The following is a 22,482-nucleotide window of genomic DNA, read 5'->3' as shown; positions in this document are numbered from 1 at the left end:
ATGGGCCCAGGAGGTTCCTGTTGCCCACAGGCCTGAAGGAGGCCCAACAACTCACACAACATTGCAGGCATCTGAGCCAGAACATTGGCACAATCCTTCCAATTTGAAGCAGACAAATAATGTCACAGAAACCCAATGTAAAAGACTATATGCCATAAAATCCTGTTTAAGACTGGTAACATGGCAAAAAAAATTTATTTGTTAAGTACAAAAGGGACATAAAATTGTATGTACAGTAGGATAACAACTATGTAAACACACCAAAGTCTATGCACAGAGATATCTAGAGGAACATTTAACATCAAGATTAACAGTGGTACCATTTGGGTGGCAAACTGGTTCTTAAAAATCCCCAAATTTTCCTTCATAAGCAGTAATTGTCAGTTACAACGGGGAATAATTTATTAAAAAATATCCCAGTGGCTGGTGGTTGAACAGTGCAGTGTCAGCTGTCACATACAGAACAGTGGCTCTGGCTAATTTTTCAGAAGACAGTGAATAGATCCCAGGGACACACCCCTAAATTGCCAACTCTGCTTTCTCTCTTGCTTACCCTGTAACCATACAGTATCATAAATTTCAGATGCATCTTTTCCTAGCAATTCAGAACTCATTTCTGCGGCCACAGAGACCAGCAGAGGCTGTGAGGCAGTACATCTTCCAAGAACATGGTGCCCTCAGCTTTGGACATTCAGGAACACAGACAGTTTTCCTGCGGCCAGGCAAGCCACTCTACTTTCAAGGTTGTGCAGCCTTACTAATACATAGTTAACAGACATTTGCTCTCAACTGTTCCTCCAAACATGGACTCTTAGATCCCAAAGGTAGGCAGTAATATCTCTAATCACCTGGTTCTTATAGTCTGTCCACTCGGGGAAAGCAGACTGCTCAGCAACACTTAGAAACTTCAGTGAAGGTGGTCACCTTTACAGTTGGAATAACAAGCCAAAAACTGCTTAAAAAAACAGCGTTAATTGATTTGAAGCCTATGCCTGCTCCTGAACAAAAGCAGCGATGGGCAGACCGACACCCTAGCGGCTGGGTACTCATGGGCAAATCACAGCCTGCTGGGTCTTGATTTCTGGAGCTGCAGGGGTATTGCTCACATAAATGCTTGACTACCATTTGTTCCACTTTGAAGTGGCCATACTGGGAAGAAAAGGTCAGCTGCAGGTCTTCTCAGTCTGGTCCTAGCCTTCTCTCAGGAGAAAGCAAGAAAAAGGGTAACAATGCTGACATAAACAGCTGAGAAGTTCTGACAAACAAAAAACACTGTGGTTCTAGCACCCTGTCCCCAAATGCCACAAGCCAGGCACAGAAGCCATGCAAAAAGTGACTGTCACACATATATAGATGCAGACAGGGCATAATCAGGCAAATAAGATTCTAATACTGTAGAGAGGGCCCCTAAGTGTGGCTTGATTGAAGAGCACAAGGAGTCACCTCAAGGCTCTTACTTAGCTGCCATGAAAACAGCAAACACTAGAAGCTCTGCTTCACGTTGTCTCCCTAAGGTTAACAGAGAAGACTAACACTTGTGGCAAACACTACCCACAAATAGTCTTTCTTAGCTGCAGGGTTCCCTCTCCTGCTGAACTCTTGATAAACTAGACGAGAGAGAAAGTAGGCATATACACATACTTAATGTGCATGTTGCACAAATGCATTTAAGTGGACACGCACACTGTGCTCAAATACAAACAGATCAAGGGTCATATATAAAAAGGCTAAATATAACATATAACACAGGCCTAGAGCCAGCTCCTGGGTAAGAGCTGGGGAAGTGGGGTCTCATCTGCTGACTATGTACACAATTTCTGGTGGGCAGGGAAGGAAGGCATCAGTGTAAACAACTCAGACTCGTTCCACAATACTGGCCCACAGGAAAACGTGATGTGACTCAGGTACAAAAATAAACTACTACCTTGCTTTTGTTCAAGCCAAGCTCGGTAGGACCCCCACAAAAAGACTGTGGGACTGTCTTGACGGGGGAATTGCACCAGGCTGCTAAACCTTTCAGCTCTCAGAATTTACCTGCTACCCCCTTCCCTCCCTTTCAGACTCTTGGGCCTTTTGCTAGCCAACATCCAAGCCCAAGACCTGCCTCACCCACCTACACAGGAATACTGTAAAGCCTCCTGGCAAGCAAGGTCCTTCTGTATTTGTCCCATTCTTTGACCCCAAGGTATATGAAGACTTATTTTTGTAAATGTTTGGCACCTAAGAAACATGATGGTTGTGAAACAATGCCACAATTACAAAGGGAGACCCAGTAACAAGACATGCAGGGGGAGGGCAAGGGGTGCTGAGCTGCCCTAGCATCTCCAATCCACAACTGTGGCTTCCCATGCATCTCTGGGGTGGGAGAAGGATGTGAGGAAACTGGTGACTTCACTGGCTCTTCAGCAGCAAATATATTCAAAATTGGAAGGGCTCAAGGGCCCCACTGTAACCTAATCCTAAGCAGTCACCCTCTGAAGAGCTTGGTGCAGTGAGAGCTGGAAAGGCTGAGTGCCAACTGAATCTGCAGCACCAAGAGTCCTTTGGAAGGCGCTCAGCAAAGTAATTCTTTAGAGAAGATGGACAGCACATCCCTGGGAAGGCCATGTGGAAAGGTGTTCTCCAGTCCAGTCAGTCCCACTGTCATCTCAGTCACCTCTGACTTTTTCCTGGTGGCCACCCTCACTGTACAAATAGCCAAGCAGTGTCAGGGGTCAGTCATCAATGGTGGGCAGCCAGAAGGCCTGGAAGGAGAACACAAATCAGCTTCTTAAAAGTCAGGCTTCTCCTGATGGGGTTCTTCCCCATCTCACAGCATCAAGGTGCCCAACCCCAATGGTGAAGGAATTATGGTCTGGTAGCTCTTACTCCTGATCAAACCATTGTCTCCATGGAACCAGAGACACTCATTCCTTACCTTGCACCACAGCAGCCCAGTATTTTAAGGAAAAAGTAGTATTGTACAGGTAACCTAGCCTCACTGCTAATCTCAAGGCAGCCTCAATCATGCCCTTTCCTTCCAGAGTAGAAAGGAGATTTGGATGAGATGGTTTTGCTGCCTTTGAGGGCTGGGTAGCTTTTTGGTTTTTCATGATCTCAAACTCTCTCTCTCTCTCATTCATATATATATATATATATATATATATATATATATATATATATATATATATATATCTCACTCAAATGTTTAAATTACAAGTGTGTACTAACACACCCAGCTTAAATTAGCTTTCCTTCTGTCCTTCCAGTCTGAAGGAAGCCCTTCCAGACAGGGCTTCATACATGGGAGGCACCTGCTCTAACTAAGCTGTATTTCCAGCCATTGCTGCATTTCTCCTGATATGTTCTTGTTTTCCAAAAACAAGAAATGCGCTAGAGATGCAGCTCAGTAGTAAAGGCCCCAGCCTCAAGCCTCAACATTAGAGGAAGAGGAGGCACTATGCTCTGGATAAAGACAGTAGTGAAATACATCATCCAAGATCCTACTTGGAGATGGACAGATTTCAAAGGAAACTGGAGACCAAGACTCACCCATCTCCCATCTCCAATTAATTCTGTTTACTAAAATTACATTTGTTTGTGTATCATGGTATATGAGTTCCTGAGTTCCAGAGATCAAACTCAGGTTGTCAGGCTACTTAGTAGTAAGTGCCTCTATACCCTCAGAATTGTTTTCTTGTTTTTAGATTGTTTGTGTTTGACATAAGCTCTCATATAGTCCAGGCTGGGCTGAACTCCTGGTTCTCTTGCCTCTACCTCCTCAGTGCTAAGAATACTATGTCTGCCACTAAGCCCGATGTTTGATTCCTGGAAACCACATGGTGTAAGGAGAGAGAAGCAATTCTTACAAGTCATCCTTTGACTTCTACACACATGCTATGGCACATGCTCAAGAATACACAACATAAAAACAAAATGAAGTTAGGCATGGTGGTGAACACTTTTAATTCCAGCTCTTGGGAGGCAGAGGCAGGTGGATCTCTGAGTTCAAGGCCACCCCAGTCTACAAAGAGTTCTAGGGCAGCTAGGTCTACAGCGACCCTGCCTCAAATAAATAAATAAAATATATTAAAAATTAGTAAAAACAAAGTAAGTGCATAAATGGATAGTTAAGAACCACTAAAAGAATTTTTGGGGAATTCAATGGGAAAGAATGGAGGCATGGTGGCTCACACTTCTCATCTCAGCATTCAGGAGACTAAGGCAGGTAGATTAATCTGAGTACATGGTCAGCCTGGGCTAGAGTGAGAGAGACCTTATTTCCAAAAGCCAAAACAAAACAAAATTCAAAACTCCTGAAAAAAATACACCTATAAAAAGATCATTCAGAATATTTTAAGGAGTAAAATTAATGTCAAAAGAACCTAAATAGCTTGGGCCTAAAACCCAGGGCCAGAGCAAAAACTGCTCTGCAAATCTCTTGGGAGAGCAGAAGATCCTGTCTTACTGGAAGAGGAATAAAAATGAAAAGAGCAGCCTAGTTAGGACTCATGACATGGATGGAGGGTTAATAGGGAAACCACCACTTGTCAAACATGAACTTGTACTATGTGGATGGAACACAGCTTGCTGTCTTGATGCACCTACCACCCCAAATCAAGAGGATCCTAATAGGAAATCTCTCTCACTGTTCACATACCATGTTGGAACAGGCGCTGGCAAAGGTCATGAACTTGGGGTTGAACTGCAAACAGGTAATTGGACCCGTGTGTTTACCATCCAATACTGCTACTTTTATACCACTCTCTCCATTCCAGACATGGATTTTGCCATCTTCTGAACCTAAACAGAATGAATGAGACAGTAACACTTCAGGAGGGAAATAAATACAGGTAAGCAAAACATGGACTGACAAAGTTTCAGGACATATCCCTCAGCAGAAACTGACAGGACAATGGAGGAATGACACTAGGAATGGACCTTGACCTAATAGTTTGTTCCCTTCTCTTTAGAGACTTAGTTTTGTTATAGAGTCCAGATTAGTCTTAAATTCTTCATATAGCCCAAGCCAGGATCAAACTCCTAACTTTCTGTCTTTTCCAGTAACAGCACCCAAGTACTGGCAATTAGAGTGATGTGCAGGAGTGCTTCTCTATTCCTAAGTCGTTTCCCCCATACTTTACATTTTCCATCTAGAAAGGGGGCTAATTACCATTAGCCTGCTAACATCTGGCCACTGAGACCATTGCAAGTTCAGCAAGTTATCAATACAATACAGTAATGCCTTTTTAAGAGCTCAATTCTAAAGCTCGTGAAGGGAAAACCAACACATTGCCAGTTCCAATTAAGAACCCATGCCAGTGTGATTGCACACTCCTGTAATCCCAGCACTTGGGAGATGGAGAATCAGAAACCCAAGGCAATCCCTGACTACACAGCAAGTTCAAGGTCAGAAGAGTTGTATATAAACAAGACCACCATAAAAAAAGAAAAATGAACAAACAAACAAAGCCAGCAAGATGGCTCAGAAGGTAGAGGTGGCCTGCCAGAAAGTATGACGACAAAGAGTCTGAGCCATGGAATTCAAATAGTGGAACAAGAAAACTGACTTCCCAAAGCTGTTCTCTGACCTCCACACATGTGGCACTGCATGTATGCTTCTGTACACAGTAAAGGAAATTCTAAAGCCTGAAGCTGCTATACGAAAATTTGAAGACATCTACTGACCAGCATTTTAGTAACTTTGCTTGATAATATAAACAAATGCACAGTACCAGAGAAATAACAAGGAAAATGAAAGCAGCTCACCAATCATAATAAATTGTGAATCTGGAGTAAATGAAGCCTCGAGTGTAACAGCTTTGCTGTTAGCATAACCCTGTAACAAAACAGAATGGTTCTCATTATAGGGCCAATAATAAAATCAATTGCATAGAAACATCAACCCAACACACAAGCCCCTTCCCACCAAAGGTCTTTGAATGTGCACTGATACTAAGACCAAATGTAGCTGCTACTTCACACAAAGCACTCTCAATCCTAACTCCGTATTTAGTGGGGAGGGGCAAAAAACCATGTTTATTGTCCTGAATAATTATACTTGAAAAGCAAACTTGGATTACTTTGCTAAGAGATGAATGACTCCAATAAAAAGGAGATAAAGTTCATATGCAGAAAGAAAACATCAGGCCATGGTGAGTCAAGGATAACCAACCACTTGTCTCCATAATACAGCTAACAGCATTCCCAGCCCAGAACTTATGAGTAAGGAAACAGCTATACTTGAAAGCTGCCAGCTCACCCCAAATGTGTGCATCACCACACCCTTGAATGCATCAATAAGACGAATGAAGCTGCCGTTGGTGGAAATGAGTATGAGTTTGCCATCATTGCTGAACTTAAGTCCTGTCCACTCACAAGTCCGATCATACTGCATCTTAAAGGTTGCAAATGGTCCCTGCAAAACAAAAAAATAGCAGTCCCCAGGCTCCACACACATCAATACTTCCTCTATTAGAACTTCTTTTCTATCTATGTAGATTCCTTCTAAGTGGCAAGCACAGGATGAAGCACTGCTCTGTCATTCTCTGTTACCCACTACTTGCCTCCTTCACCACAGAAAGGCTGTCTTTTTAGACAGGGTCTCACTATGTAGACCAGGTTGGCCTCATTGAGACCCACCTGCATCTGCTTTGGAGCATAGTGCTAGAATTAAAGATGTGTGCCACCATGCTTGACCTAGAAAGGGTTCTCAAATGTCCAACTTGCCGTTAAATCTCTGCAACCTTAACATAGCTCAAGGATTCAAAGACTTACCTTATCAAAAGAACGAAGGTCATAAAGTTTGACCATTTCTGAGTTAACACCTGCGGCAAAAATTAACCCTTCTGGATCAAAGGAACAAACTGGTTTGCCCTGAAGATGCATAAGGCCCTAAGAGAAAAGAGGGCAATGAGTTAATGAATGAAGAAGCCCACCACCATTCAATCATTGACTTTTTCCAGTGAAAACAAAGGAAGAAATAGGATCTGCATCCAGCCTATCTACAAAGCATTAGAAGTAACAAAACTGACTAAAATATAAAAAGTCACTGTATGATGCATTTCCACTCAGCCTTAACTGTACATTACAAGAGTTCAAAGAGAAACAAACCCCTTGAGGCTCAAGGTTCTAGGCAGTTTTTCAAGCACTAAGCCACATTATAATGCAATCTGCTCTGGAGTAGGCGATCTGCTTACCAAGCAGTAGCCAACTGGTAAAAGTTTGTTGCCACATAAGACTCTGGGATCCCAAAATGGAACCACTGTTGTCTCCCTTAACTGAGAGGGAGAGCTGATAATGCTTTCCACAGAAAATGCTCAAAAATGTAACTGTGAGGTACCATTACCTGGCAGTTAGGAGACCGGAGATCCCAGAGTCGAATGGTCTTATCAAGAGACCCAGAAATGAAAGTGTCATCCACAGGTGACATGGACAAGGCCACCACCCTGCAATGTATCAAGATAAATAGGAGTTGAAGCAAAATATGAGCAAAAATTGGATGTGAACCCTAAACCACTCTGCCTGCCTACAAATACCTGTTTCCCCAAGAAGCATACACAAACTTATCTGAAGCAATCAAAAAAGCAGCTAATACAATGAAAAAACAAAACAAAAACAAAAACCCCCAAAAATGGAAAAAACCAACAACAACAACAAAAACCTCTCTCTATATATATGAAAATGCATGGTCTCAGGCTGGAGCTCTATACAGCTCAATGGTAGTACTAAAAACAAAATGTGTGCTTCTACTGAAAAATCAAAAGCACAGTGAGATTCTAGTTCACACCACTAACGGCTGTCATAAAAGGACTGCTCAGTACTGGTGAAGAGGAGCATGGTGGAGAATTAGAACCCCTGTACACATAACTGAAGAAATACGTGGTACAGATGCTCTACAAAAGCCCTTTTCAGGCCAGGTGTGGTGGCATTTGGGAGGCAGAGAGAGGCAGGCAGACCTCTGAGTTCAATGCCAGACTGGTTTATATAGCGAGTTCCAAGCCTGATCCTCTAGCCCCACCAAAGACAGTTAGGTGATTCAGAAATTACACTCCTAGGTATTTATACTTTAGCAAATGAAAAATGTCTACACCAAAATGTTCATGTCTTTACAGTAGCATTATGAATGAGAATAACCCAAATGCTCAATAATTAAACAAAATGTGAACTAGCCCTATAATATGACAATATCACTGGAGAATAAAATGAAACTAAGGGCTAATTCTATGACAACAGGGATGGACTTTGGAAACATCACGCTACACGAAAGAAGACAAATACAAAAGACCACATGTTATCTGACACCGTTTATACAAATGTCCACTATAGGCAAATCTAGAGACAGCACTTAGATGAATGGCTGCTAATGGGTACAGAGTTCCTCTTAGGGAAATGAAAGTATTCTGGAATTATAGTAGCAATGATACATACATACATACATACATACATACATACATACATACATACAACAATCACTAAATTGTTTCTTATTTTGAGATAGGGTTTCATGTAGCCCAGGTTGCCACAGTAATAAGAGAGCAGAATGCATATGGACATGAAGTTTTGTCACATTGTCTAGCTCAAAAGTTCAAGGAAGGTCTAAGCTGATACAAAAGGCTCTGTGCTGATAAGCATGGGGAACATAAGAAGAACCAAAATTCTGGCCCTAGGGAAACTTACCTGCCAGTTCACAGGGTGCAAAGATACTAGAGCAGAAGTGAATGCCATCCTTTGGCATTACACAGTAACCAACACTTCCTGTCTTCAGCAGCACAGAAATACCCTGCCTGTTTTAAAGTGCAACTTCTTTATTGAGTTTTTTTTGGGGGGAGGGGGAAGGAGTTTGAGACAGGGTATTAATATGTATCCCAGGCTGACCTTTAATTTACTATGTATCCAAAGCTGCCATCCAATTTGTAATAATCCTCCTACTTCAGCCTCCACAGCACTAGAATTACAGGTACACAACCACCATGTTCAGCTAGAAGTACATTTTTTTCCTTTTTTCTTTTTGAGATAGGATCTGTCTATGTAGTCCTGGTTGTCTTAGAGCTTGCTATGTACTCTACCAGGCTGGCCTGGAACGCAAGACATCCGCCTGCCTCTGCCTCCTGAGTGCTGGGACTAAAGGCGTGACACCACATCAGGCAGAAGTACTACTTCTAACAGGCAGCTCTCAGCCATCTCTCCTGTCATCTTTCAGTCATAACATGGCCCTCTTGAAACTAAGGCAACCGTGACTGCTATTGTGGAGCCCCCAGAAGACCCTGATTCCTTCCACTGACATATAAGGAGTTAACAATTACTTGGGAGAGGAGGGAGATGGGTATAGCTCCCATTTTAAGTTGCCCATGCTCTGATTAGCAACCAGAATTAAACTTACTGATTCCAAAGTTAAGACTTGGGCTGGATCATTTCTTTGGCCTATTGTTGGTACCCTATTCTGGTATCTTTTTAAACCTCTCAGCAAAAGTGACAGAACAGTAGTCAGGGCACTCTATATCATCTATATTAATATAAACGCCTTTAGTCCCAGCACATGGGAGGCACAGGCAGATCTCTGAGTTTGAGGCCAACCTGGCCTAGACAATGAGCTCTAGGACAGCCAAGGCCACATAGTAAGACCTCCCCATCCCTCCCCAAAAGAAAAGAGTGTAGGAGTGTTGTGGAATAATCTTTTTGTATACTGTGAAGAAGTGTCACTTTGATTGGTTTAATAAAAAGCTAAACGGCCAATAGCTAGGCAGGATTTTCGGGACAGAAAGAATGCTGGGAAGAAGGGCGCTGTCACCAGTCAGACAGAGAGGAAGCAGCATAGACAGTATAAAGGCAATAAAGCCATGAGACAAAAAGTAGATTGATAAAAATAGGTTAATTTAAGTTGTAAGAGCTAGTTAGTAATAAGCCTAAGCTATTGGCAGAGCTTTTATAATAAACAGTAAGTCTCTGTGTGGTTATTTGGGAGTTGACAGGCAGAACAAACATAAAAGTCCATCCACAAATGGAGCCATGGAGAGATGGCTCGGTGGTTAAGAACACTGGCTGCACTTTCCAGAGGTCCTGGGTTCAATTGCCAGTACTCACATGGTAGTGCATAACCATCTATAGTCCCATGAGATATGATGCCCTCTTCTGGTGTGCAGACATCATATGGAACATTTTTCATGTAGAGGCTTATTCAAATGTTGGCCTCTGTAGTGAAACGCCTCATAAATTTGAAGTTACTAGTTCTTTCTTTCCTTTTTTTTTTTTTTTAAGATTTTATTTATTATGTATACAACATTCTGCTTCCATGTATATCTGCACACCAGAAGAGGGCACCAGATCTCATAATGGATGGTTGTGAGCCACCATGTGGTTGCTGGGAATTGAACTCAGGACCTCTGGAAGAGCAGTCAGTGCTCTTAACCTCTGAGCCATCTCTCCAGCCCTCGAAGCTACTATTTCACACGTACGTTATGGCAAGCACGCTCTTGCACTGAGCCACATCTAACCCCCCTTAATTTTATTTATTTATTTATTTTTGGTATGAAGAATTGAACCTAGAAACCTAGAACCACCCCCACATTAAGCACGTGCTTAGCCACTGAACTACAGTCCAAGCTCCTTACTTAAAAATGTCCCCTTTGTTTTTTGTTTGTTTTTTTGAGACAGGGTTTCTCTGTGGCTTTGGAGGCTGACCTGGAACTCACTCTGTAGACCAGGCTGGCCTCAAACTCAGAGATCCACCTGCCTCTGCCTCCCAAGTGCTGGGATTAAAGGCGCGTGTCACCATCGCCTGGCTCCTTAAATTTTAACAGAGAGTATATAGTTATCTGAAACCCCATCTTCTGCTTCCATAACCTCAGTAAACCAAGAGTTGATTGAGATCAGTTAACAAGATGAAGAGGAATGCTGAACAGCAGTAAGGAAGGCTGGATTTACTAACTAAACCTCTCCCTTCTCCGAGTTACCTCAGGGATAAAGGAAACATAACTCTGTAATACTTGAGTCTTACCTTTTGCTGTGTCCAGGAAAATATCGGATATATTTGTTGTCATGCAATGACAAGTAACGGATAGTATCTGGAAGAAAACAAACAAGGGATGACACTTTACTTACTATTCAAATGAAATTTATGTTGGATTTTCATTTTTGAAAAGACAAGGCTTAAGAACCTACTGTTTACTACCACTCAAGCAAATTACAAGCATAAAAGGTCAACCAATTTGAGTGTACATATAGATTCATACAACTCGAGAGCCAAGTTTTCAGTTGACAGCATTTATACCAACATTTAACATCACTGTTTGGGGCTTAGATGTACAATTCAATGGTGATGTGCTAGTCTAGTGTATGGGAATCTCAGAGTTCAATCTGCAGTATTGGAGGTGTGTGTGGGGGACTCAGTAAAAACTACATTAAAAAAAAAAAATCACTGTTTTGTTACCAGTCTTTGAATTCTTCACAATTTTAAATTCAACTTGTCCTACATCAGTATTTCCTGGCAAGGGGAAAAAAATCACTAACTATGGACACAAATTTTAGTATCTGCAAAGTGACAAATCTTACACTGAATATCAGGACCACAAGACAGAGGGCTATATAGTGAGTTTGAGAATAGTTGAGACTACTACACAGCCTGATCTGTCAAAGAAAAATTAAGAGAGGAAGGTCAAAGAAAAGTATCTAGAAAAGTGAACAATAGGGGCTAGAGAGATGGCTCAGTGGTCCAAAGCACTTGGCTTCCATTCCCAGAACCCACATGGTGGATTCCCAACCGTCTGTAATTCCAATTCCAGAGGACCTGACATCCTATTCTCTCTGGGCACCAGACACATACACTATATATAGATATATATGCAAGCAAACCACTCAAACACATCAAAAATAAATAAGTAAATAAATGAAAAGATCGTGACAGCAGAATAAGTGAGGCTGTGTGTGCAGCTCAGTGCACAGGACTTGCCTGGCTAGCATGGGCGAGGCCCTTACTAGAACTACAAAGGAAATTACTATGCTCTAAAAAGATGAAGAAAAACTGGACATGTCAACCTGTAATCTCAGCACACTAGAGACCAGCATGGGTTACATTAAGTGAAACCCCGTCTCAATAACCAAACTGAAACATCAATGAAAACAAAACAAAAAAATAAGAGAAACAATTGTGGCTAAGAAACAGGTAACAGGAACCATGCAACCAAATATACAGGAGGGACAACACATTAGAAAGGCAAACCTTTAATGCGGCACACACCTTTAATCCCAGCACTCGGGAGTGGGGGTGGGGGTAGTGGGGTAGAGGCACAGGCAGGGGAATCTGAGTTCCAGGACAGCCTGGTCTAGAAAGTAAGTTCCAGGACAGCCAGGGCTTTTACAAAGAGGAACCCTGTCTCGAAAAAACAAAGACAAACAAACAAAAAAAGAATAAAGAGGAACAAAGTATCAAGGGGCTTATTTTTTGGGGGTGGGGTCAGGCTATCACTCTATAGTCAATGCTAGCTTGGAAACCATATAGCCCAGGCTAGCTTCAAAACTAGCAGCAATCCTCCAGCCTCAGCCTCCCAAATGATGGGATTACTGGTGAGCAACACACTTGGCTTGCAGGGATGTTTTCTAATGAAAGAGCATTTACCCTAAGAGGGAGGAAAAAAGGAACCCTTTCTATACAATCTATAACAGAAGTCTACATGGTTTATTTGAACAACTCCAAGCCTCTCAAATGACAATGGTTATTGAAGTGTTAAGAACTACTCACCTGCCCTAAAGAGAAATCCCTTCCCCATTACCTGGACTCCCAGAGATGAGCAGGGCTTCGCCATCTTCTCCACCCCACTTGGTAGCTGGTGCGCTGTTCCTGGCAAGGCAGTGGCCTGTACAGTTATCTCCTGTACCGGGTGGTATCATAGACCCTCAAACTGTACAAACTACTACCTCAGCCTGGAATCAGGCAAAAGAGAATGGAGCACTGGAGGAACTCTGCAGGATGCACTCGAGGCAGGAAAGGCAACATCCCCACAGCAGAGGCCTGGCAGCAAAGCTGCCAGTGCCACACATCTGCCTCATCTTGTACCATATATAGAGAATTATTTAATCACCCATAAAAGCAGCCCAACAAAAGAAACACACCAGTCATTTAGATATTTTACATATATACTCTCAGGATCCTAGTATTTTTATTTATTCTTATTCAAGGGCATCAATGGCATTGCCTACTTAGAAAACTATGTCTGAAACAGGCACAAAAAATAGAAGTTAGATATGTACTAAAATCAAGTTCAGGTAGAAGTCTCATTAAAGAAATACTTCTGCCCATTTACTATGAAACAGATTAAAACAGCAATTTAAGTAATTCTTGCTGAATGGCGGGGCATAGTGGTGCTTGCCTTTAGTTCCAGCACTGAGGAGGATTCCTTTAAGGCCAATCTGGTCTATATAGAGTACCAGGCCAGCCAGGGCTACACAGTGAGAACCTTTCTCAAAATAGGGATGGAGGCAGAAGAAATTATTCTGTGATCAAACAGTACACACTGCACTTGCAGAGGACTTGAGCTCAGTACCCATGCCAGGCAGTTTATAATAACCTATAATTCCTGTAACTCCAGGATCTGGCACCTTCTGGACTCTGTGGGCACCTACACTCACATGTGCACATAGCACCTCCACACACATATACACATGATCAAAAAATAATTCTTAAAGACAAATCTAGATGCCAGAGACATAATGGCTCAGTGGTTAACAGTGTGTGATGCTCTTCCAGAGGACCTGAATGTGATTCCTAGCACTCACAGCACATGGCTCACAACTGCCTGCAACTCTAGCTCCAGGAGACCTGATGCCCTCTTCTGGCCCAAGGGCACCGGCGCAGACCCACACAGACATAAACACATACACATTAAATAAAAATAAATCTAACTGTGCCTGCCACAGTGGCACACACCTATAATCTCAGGACTCAGGAGAATGAAGCAGGAATATCATGGGCAAACTGAATTACAGTAATACTACCTCTGTACTAAGAAATCTTACTGCAAAAAGCAAATCAGTAAACTAGTACCACTAAGGCTAAAATAAGATAAAATAACAAACCTGCAACAGTTCAATCACTAAGACAGTTTGCCAATTTAGGAACTTATTCCAGGGCAAATCAGTCAAAAGCAGAGGCGATTTATCCTAAAGAAAGTGTCAATTCATAAATAAAAAAGAAAAGAAAAAGTATCTTTAAGATAAACAAAAAGTATTCCTGGAATCAAACACCACAAAGGTCATTGCACTGTTCTTCATGACAGAGACCACAGAAGAGCTAAACTCCTCTAGCATCCCCTAAACTATCGTGGTTGAGCCATTTGTAAGCCTTTTTGTTTTAAGACAGAGTCTAGCAACACTGCTCAGATAGGGGTCAAACCACCCTGAGTGCTGGGACCCTTCCATTATTACCCCCCCAAAACCATGCCCCCACCCACCCACACACAGGGTTTCTCTATATAACAGTCCTCGATGTCCTGGAATTCTTTTAGTAGACCAGGCTGGCCTCAAACTCACAGAGATCTGCCTGCCTCTGCCTCCTGAGTGCTGGGATTAAAGGTGTGTGGCATCGTGGACTGGCTGTTTCTACTATTTTTTTTTTAAAGATTTTATTTATTTAATATGTATACAACATTCTGCTTCCATGTATATCTGCACACCAGAAGAGGGCACCAGATCTCATAATGGATGGTTGTGAGCCACCATGTGGTTGCTGGGAATTGAACTCAGGACCTCTGGAAGAGCAGTCAGTGCTCTTAACCTCTGAGACATCTCTCCAGCCCCTTCTACTATTCTTAATTTGTACTTGGTCTCCTTTCCAGTCTGCCTTTAGTGTACGTGCAAATTCTGCCTTATTCTCCCTCAGTCAGAAATGTTAAAGTAATCTTTATACCAACCACCTGTCTTTTTGGTTTCTGAAGATAAGGCTAACTTGGTACTCCCATTCTTCCAGCCACCACGTGCTGGGAATACAGAGGTAAAGTGTCACACCTGGTTTGATCTACATACTTATTCTGAATGGAAAGGCCCCGTAGTTTACTAATTGCTGTGTCAAGTATTTCTTCCTTTTGTATTTTTTCTAAGTATTCTTTCTAGTTTCAAGGAGTGCAAATCATAATTAGTTACTTCCTTTTCCTACTCCCCATTGTAAAGTAGACATTTTTCATATTCTGTTCCAAGTCTTTCCAAAGTACTAGTGGCTTGCTTCCAGCATTCTTTCACTTTTAATGATGCACTGCTTCCATTATAGGAAAATATTTAAATCAACTATAACCAAAGCACAAATCCTCACAAAAATTCTGTTAAGCATTTCAAAGGAACCATGTCCATGAGCTCCTAAAAAGGCTTGCTTACCGTCTATTTTGTTAGAGCTGTAAACGACCGTGTTTGCTGCATGAGTGTATCTGATGAGGTCCACACCATATTTCTTACTGTACAGGGTTCTCTTTGGTCTGACAAGCAAACAGAGGGAAAAACAAAAACCATCAGAATCCAACACCAGAAACACTGGAGCTTTCCACATAAATAGCAACACTTGAGTGATAATGGCAAGGGCAATAGACTCAACTGGGGTCTTCTTCAAGTGTAGTACGAGCTCTTAACCACCGAGGCTCCTCTCCAGTCCCCATGACCAATCTCTTGGAAATAAAACTCAAGTGTAACAAACAGCTCCTTAGGAATAGTCTTTCACTTGTGAACACAGGGCCCAGGTAAGAGAATAAAAATAGAGTATTAATTCAATCTTTTACCACATGATATTCAAAAGAAAAGGAGGGGGGAAGGCTGAGGCAGGATCTCACATGGCTTCCAAGTCACTAGGTAGCTGAGGATGGCCTTGAACTCACGATCCTTCTGCCTGGGCTTCTCCAGTGCTAGAATTACAAGAGTGGGCTGCCACACCTGGCTTCAAATGTAAACTCTGAGAAGACTATTTAAGAAAAAGGTGCACGAAATACCACAAATCATGACTTACAACAAAGAGACACAAGAGTACCTGAAAGCCAGTAACTTTTCCTAAGCCATTCATTTAGAAAGCACTTTCTCTTTTTTTTTTTGAAACAGGGTCTCTCTGTGTAACAGTCCTTGGTTGTCTTGGAACTAGATCTGTAGACCAGACGTGCCCTACCACTGTCAGGCAGAAAGCACTTTCTTAAAAGCAATGATTTATCAAAATTGAAACTAGATGTAATACTGCTATGTTCCTAATATAACTTGCTCTTGAAGATGTATAACTTTGCTATCTGGAGGTACAAAGTACAGGCTGAGTCTTTCAGAAAACAGGGGAACCCAACTCTCCCTAGCAAAATTAGCCAATGGTTCCTTTTTTTTTTTTTTTTTTAACTTTAATGTAAAAGTACGTGTCCCCAACACCACAGTTCCAAAGTATGTATTAACGTCCCTTAAATGCAAACCTTGATGACCAAATAAAAGGGATGTTAGGGGGCTGGAGAGATGGTTTAGTGGTTAAGAGTACTGGCTGCTCTTCCAGAGGTCGAGTTCAATTCCCAGCAACCACATGGTGGCTCAATGATCTCCGGGGGGATCTGACACTCTCTTCTGGCATAAATGCACACAAATGTTATAGCACTCACACATAAAATAATTTTTCAAAAAATCTCAGAAAACCTATAACCAAAACTTTAAAACACAAATACCTCTAGAGAACAAAATTTGAATGCTAGAATTCTCCACATGAACCAGGTCAGAAAGTATGAAAACCTTTTAACATGTTTTATATTTATGTCTAGAAGAATTTTAAACCAGACACGGTGGTTCACATGTGTAATTCTAGCCAGAATTTGAAAGGATGCAGCAGGAGGATCACTACAAATTCAGGGCAAGTTTCAACTACAAAATGAGACCTGTTTCAAAAACAAAAAGGAAAAAGAAATCAAACTCCTGTATTAATGTTCACCCAGAGTCTGAATTTATGCAAAAGAATGTTTACCTTTTCAACGTAAAATTTTGGAACCAGTGAGTTAAGCAATCAAAGTGATCCAGGCTGCATACAAGTCAGTCATATGCATTTTCAATTTTTAATCAGTGAGGGTGAGGCCTTCTGCTTCATGAAACCTATTCCAAACAAGAGTTCTTGAAATTGTACTATATTTTCTCTCTGCCTTTTGTGGAACAAAACACTACCAGATCCAATCTACTGTCTACAGGTATGCTCTGCAGATAGTGTTTGGTAACTAATGATTAAGTAAGGCTGAGCAAGTGCCTACACTAAAGGTTGATGACTCAGCATCTATCAGTGGTAAAAGTGAATCCTACTATTTCAGCCCATCTAATATAGATAATAGGACTAGGGATATGGCTCCGTCACAGAGGGCTTGATAGCATGATGAAGCCCTGGATTCTACCTTCAACACTGCAGTAAGCAAATAAACAAACAACAACAACAGAGTATTAAAGCATGTGGTATAAAAAAGCTTGGTTCTAAGATATGCCCTGTATGCCTGTATGTCTTAAATGTAAGAATCAGAGATTTGTTCCTAATGAAAGAAACCTATTTCTTTATTTTAGTTCTACTTTGAAAGATTGAGCCTAATAGTTTACCATTGCATGTGTTTTTCCATGCACATTTTTCAGGTATTTTGGCAAGTTCCTTTAGAACTATGATTCTGGAGGCAAAGTATGAACAATTAACAGTAAAGCCAATTGGTGTGGGGGGTTAGGGTGGCGCACACCTATAATCAAACACTTAGAAGGAAGAGGGAGAAGGATCCGGAGTTTAAGGCCAGCCTTGGATATGTGTATGTGTATGCATGCACACATAAATAGAAAAAAATTTAAAGATTAGAATGTTTTTGGGTTCTTTATGTTGGCAACCATAAGCAACATTCCCCTATATTCATTCTTCCTTCCTTTTTTTTTTTTGGGGGGGGGGAGTTCCAGACAGGGTTTCTTTGTGGCTTTGGAAGCTGTCTTGGAACTAGTCTTTTTTTTTTTTTAAGATTTTATTTATTATGTATACAACATTCTGCTTCCATGTATATCTGCACACCAGATATCATAACAGATGGTTGTGAGCCACCATGTGGTTGCTGGGAATTGAACTCAGGACCTCTGGAAGAACAGTCAGTGCTCTTAACCTCTGAGTCATCTCTCTAGTCCCGGAACTAGTCTTATAGACCAGGCTGGTCTCGAACTCACAGAGATCCGCCTGCCTCTGTCTCTCAGAGTGCTGGGATTAAAGGCGTGTGCCACCAACGCCCAGCCCCCTATATTCTTTCAAGTTGAAATATAACTTAAGAGATGAACTGCATAATGATGTTTAAGTGCACAAACCAACCAACCAAAAAATCCTCAAAACCTCTTTTTGGACTTATGATGGTTTAGAGGCTAAAGGCAACTGCCATCAAGCTCAATAACTTGAGTTCAATCCCCAGGACTCATATGAGGGAAGGAAAACACCAAATCTGCAAGTTGTCCTCGAGCCTATATATGTACAGCAAGCTCACACAGAATAAAAATGTACAAAAAGAAATACTGTATGAAAAAACTACTTTTGATAAAAAAAGAAAAATGTAAAAATAAGATACTCTCTTAAGCCAAATATTGTTGGCTCACACTTGTAATCGTAGCACATGGGAGGGCAAAGCAGGAGGATTGCTGTTTGAAGCCAGCCAGCACTATGGTTACATACCTAGTTCCAACTGTTAGATCATTCTTCTAAACATTTTTTTTTTTAGATTTGCTGATTTTATTTTATGTATATGAGTGTTTTGCCTGCATCTACATAATATGCACCCTTTACATGGCTATTGCCCATGGAGGCCAGAAGAGAGCATCAGATCTGGAGTTAAATGTAGTTGTGGGCCTCCGGTCGGTTCTGGCACTGAACTGCAAGATTAGCATATGCTCTTAACCCTGGGCCATCTCTCCAGTTCCTAGAAACCTTTTTTAAAACATATTTTCTTCTTAAAACAACTTTTAAAAAATATTTATTTACTTTATTTTTATGTGTATAGGTGTTTGCCTGTGTGTATGTCTACATGTTCCTGGTATCAGGGAAGTCAGAAGTAGGAGTCAGACCCCCTGGAGTTACAGATGGTTGTGAACCTCCATGCTGGTGCTGGGAACTGACCCCAGATCCTCTGTAAGAGCACCAAGTATACTCTTAACCATCTCTCCAGCTCTTATATTTTCTTTTTTGAGACAGGATCTTACTATGTAGTTCAAGCTGCATCCCAACATTCCCACCTCCAGTCTCCTACCCCAGTGCTGGAATTACAGGCACTGCGGAGCAAGAAAGCGCCTTTTTTTTTTTTCTTCAAGAAATTTCTTTGGAACACTGGTAACGTTCTATGAAGTCTGTAATCATGTAAAAAGGTTTTATACATAAATTAGTCTTAGCATTTTATTTCTTTGAATAAGGGATATGCATTTCCACTTCAACTTTTGGGGGGAAGATTCTCATATATGTACTACACTAAATATTTCAAGCAAACCAACTTCAAATTACTTCCAGTTCCCAACTTTAAATCCTACCAGCTCTTCCAAACAAACTCAAATGGTCAGAGCAGGATAAAAACCAACACACTAAAACGAACATCAATTCAAACAACTATCTGTGATTCTCTTTCCCCAGGATCACCACTGTAGGGAACTCTTCCACACACAGCAGGCAGGTCCAGAGACAGTTACATAATACTTTATTATAGTCCCAGTGAGGAAAACAGTCAAGAAAAACATATGCAGCTTAGTCTACAACACAGCCTTACTTTAGATAAATGCAGAGGGACAAGTTCCAAAAGAAAACTGTCTGTTATTTGAAAAATGAAACAAAAGGAACAGATGGAGTAAGTAGAGAAAAAGTTAAGGCTTCAAAAACATAGGTAACTTTAACAAAATGTCAAAAACAGTAGCTATTAAACTAAACCAAACATCTCCTGCTTAGGAAAGGCAGCTGAAGTTGACAAGGGAAATCAAATTTAGCCTACACTAGTTTCTGTTGCAAAGGACTTGGACCTAGAGGGTGAGGCCAGGCAGACAACGTCTCTCCCACCTCAGGCTATGAAAAAGGCAAAGTGATCTGCTCAGCAAAGGCACACAACCATAGCGGTTATCCAACCAACACATAACTCCCATAACCAGATCCAGAGTTTTGTTAATTCCAAGCAAACTACACACTGGCGGTTTTTTTTTTTTTTTTTTTAAAACCCTTTTGAGTCTTGGCCTATGAAGTCCAGAACTCGGAATCTGCCTGCCTCTGTGGCCTAAATGCTGAGATTGGCGGCTGGGCCGCCGCACTCGAGTAAACTTTTTTTTTTTTTTTGTAATGCAAAAGGAAACACTAAATTGTTCCAGAACGCTTTCTTTGTCTTAAAGGGAGCTCACATTCTGACCAGAATGGGGCGGCCAAGTTCGCCCGAGCCTGGCACTGAAAAGTTTCCGAGAGGCTGTTTAACAAGTTAACTGTAAGCGTGGGTATCGGCACAGGGAAAAAGGCAGCAGGCTCACGCACAGGCGCAACCGATAAATCCTGACAGCTGAAAACTGCCTCTCGCGGGGCTGGGTGGCAGAAAGGCCGCGCTGGAAGCCGAGGGGCAGGGGGGACGGGCGCGGTGCCAGGGCTGAATCCAGGTCACCGCGGTGAGGGCAGAGAGCCGACGCCGCTGACGGACGGGCACCACAGCTCCTCCGCTTCTGCGCCGAGCTCAGAGCCGGGGGACCCGCAGCCTCTGACAGGCAGGGGAGCGGGAAGGGCCACCCGCCTGGCCGCCGGGGGCAGGGACGCGGCGTTTAAAGGTCAAGGTCAAGGTGGGGTCTGGAGAGCGGGCGCGCTCGGGAGAGACCAAAGACGCACGCCCGGCACAGCAACGCTAGCGCTGACTAGGACCACCCTGGCTTTACAGAGACAGGAGGGGGCTGCACCACTGCAGGATGGAGGCGGGGTGCACACCACAGGCTGGGGGTGGGGGGTGGGGGCTCAGCCGGGGACGGGCGACACAAGGAAGGGGAGGGAGGCGCTTGGAACCCGGCCCGCGGCCACCGCCACACTCACTTGCCCTCCTGGCAGTCGTAGAGCACGATGGAGTCGTCGTCGCTGCTGGAGATGACCGTCTCCCCGTTGGGGCTGAAGTCGAAGCAGTTGATCTTGTCCGAGTTCTCGCGGAACACCTTGGCGACGCGGAAGCTCCTCAGCACGCTGTCGGTCAGCTTCATGGCGGCGGCGGCGGCGGCGGCTGAAGGCAGCCGCGGCGGCGCAGGGCCGGGGCGGGGCCGAGAGGCGGGCGGGCGAGCGGGCGAGCGAGCGGGCGGGCGGGCTGCTCAGGGCCAACCCCAGCCGTGCGGGCGCCGCGCTGGCGGCTACCGGGGCGGCGTCTGACAGTCGGGTCGCCGCGCCGACCTCCTCGGGCAAGGCCCTCTCGGCGGGATGACGGGAACCTCACTGACCGTTCTTCCCCAGAGTCGCTTCAGGGCCAACCGGCGATGCGCCGGCTCATTGTGTCGGCCATCTTGTAAGGAGAAGCAAAATCAGAGGGCGAGGAGCCTCTGCCGCGGCGGACGCCGGGAAAAGGGGCGGGGCGGGAACTGAGGCGCGCGCTGCGGGGGCGGGGAGATGACGTCAGCGGGGCGGGCTCCCAAGTCGGTGGACCGGGAAGTCGCCGGTCGCTGGTGTGGAGAGGGGAGGCCTGCGGGCGTGGAGCGTCCAGAGGCTTCCTGAGGGCGGGAAAGTTGAGGTCGCCTCGGGACTAGTGCCTTTGTGAGCCGTTCCCCAGGGAGACTCAGGTGCCCCTGAGGCCGCAGGTACTGGCGGAGGTCACCCCTCATGACCTGCTCGTGGGTGTGACTCAGGTGAACCGGTCGCTGCGGGGCTTGACCACCACACCACCAACCCAGGAGGCCTCCATGTGTTAATTTAATGAAGGACAACATATAAAATGTTAAGTGTGTGCCTCTTTCAATTGGGTATATACCATGATCACTGCTCAGGATGTCAGAGCTTTCTTTAAGAACTTTTTCGAGAGTGTCAAAGCGCATGAAGATAGCTAACTTGAATGCGGGAGGAGGGGGAAACCCTAGGAAAGCACTCACTGTGAGACATTTCACTCACTGGCAGCTAAGAGGAAGGTGTGACCAGAATCCCACATATCATGACAATGGTTAACAAAACAAACGAAATGGAAACACTAGAAAAGTTGGAGTCTTCTTGGAAATAACTAGGGGTTGAATTCCACGTCCTCCTGTAAAAAATCGGGGTATCTACGTAGAGAAATTGTTGGCTGGGGGCGGGGAGGGGGGAAGACAAGGCTAAGTCCGGACTGCAGTGGCCACCTGACAAAGCAGAGCACCTGGCTACAATTTGTTCTGAGGTTTGAGGAGTAGGAAAAACCGGTTTGAATGCAACCTGAATGGATGGCAACTTTCCAAACTGCAAATCCAGTCAATTCCCAGTGATTGTTTCTGAGCCTAAAAAGGACGATGCAGTCTGCCATGAAAGCTTGAGATGGTGAGGACAGATCTGGTGTCCTGTTCCGACCTGCTGTG

The 22,482-nt window shown here is 43.4% G+C and overlaps 1 protein-coding gene and 1 non-coding gene across 2 annotated transcripts; both read right to left on the bottom strand.

The window, feature by feature from the left end:
• Nucleotides 1-165: 165 nt before the first annotated feature.
• On the bottom strand, nucleotides 166-21,490 carry Wdr82 (WD repeat domain 82). Its single transcript, XM_027414385.2, has 9 exons — nucleotides 20,996-21,490; nucleotides 15,340-15,437; nucleotides 10,976-11,042; nucleotides 7,328-7,427; nucleotides 6,757-6,873; nucleotides 6,242-6,397; nucleotides 5,749-5,818; nucleotides 4,640-4,782; nucleotides 166-2,744 (listed from the first exon to the last, which is right to left on the bottom strand). Exons 1-9 carry the CDS (start codon nucleotides 21,154-21,156, stop codon nucleotides 2,715-2,717), a joined length of 942 nt encoding a protein of 313 aa, XP_027270186.1. The 5' UTR covers nucleotides 21,157-21,490; the 3' UTR covers nucleotides 166-2,714.
• On the bottom strand, nucleotides 12,808-12,904 carry Mirlet7g (microRNA let-7g). Its single transcript, NR_105092.1, has one exon. It is a non-coding gene; the product is annotated as a microRNA let-7g (primary transcript).
• Nucleotides 21,491-22,482: the final 992 nt, after the last annotated feature.

Source organism: Cricetulus griseus, chromosome 4 (assembly GCF_003668045.3).
Source record: "Cricetulus griseus strain 17A/GY chromosome 4, alternate assembly CriGri-PICRH-1.0, whole genome shotgun sequence".
NCBI lineage: Eukaryota > Metazoa > Chordata > Mammalia > Rodentia > Cricetidae > Cricetulus > Cricetulus griseus.
The sequence above is the reverse complement of the archived record's forward strand: the minus strand, read 5'-3'. Positions and strand labels throughout refer to the sequence as shown.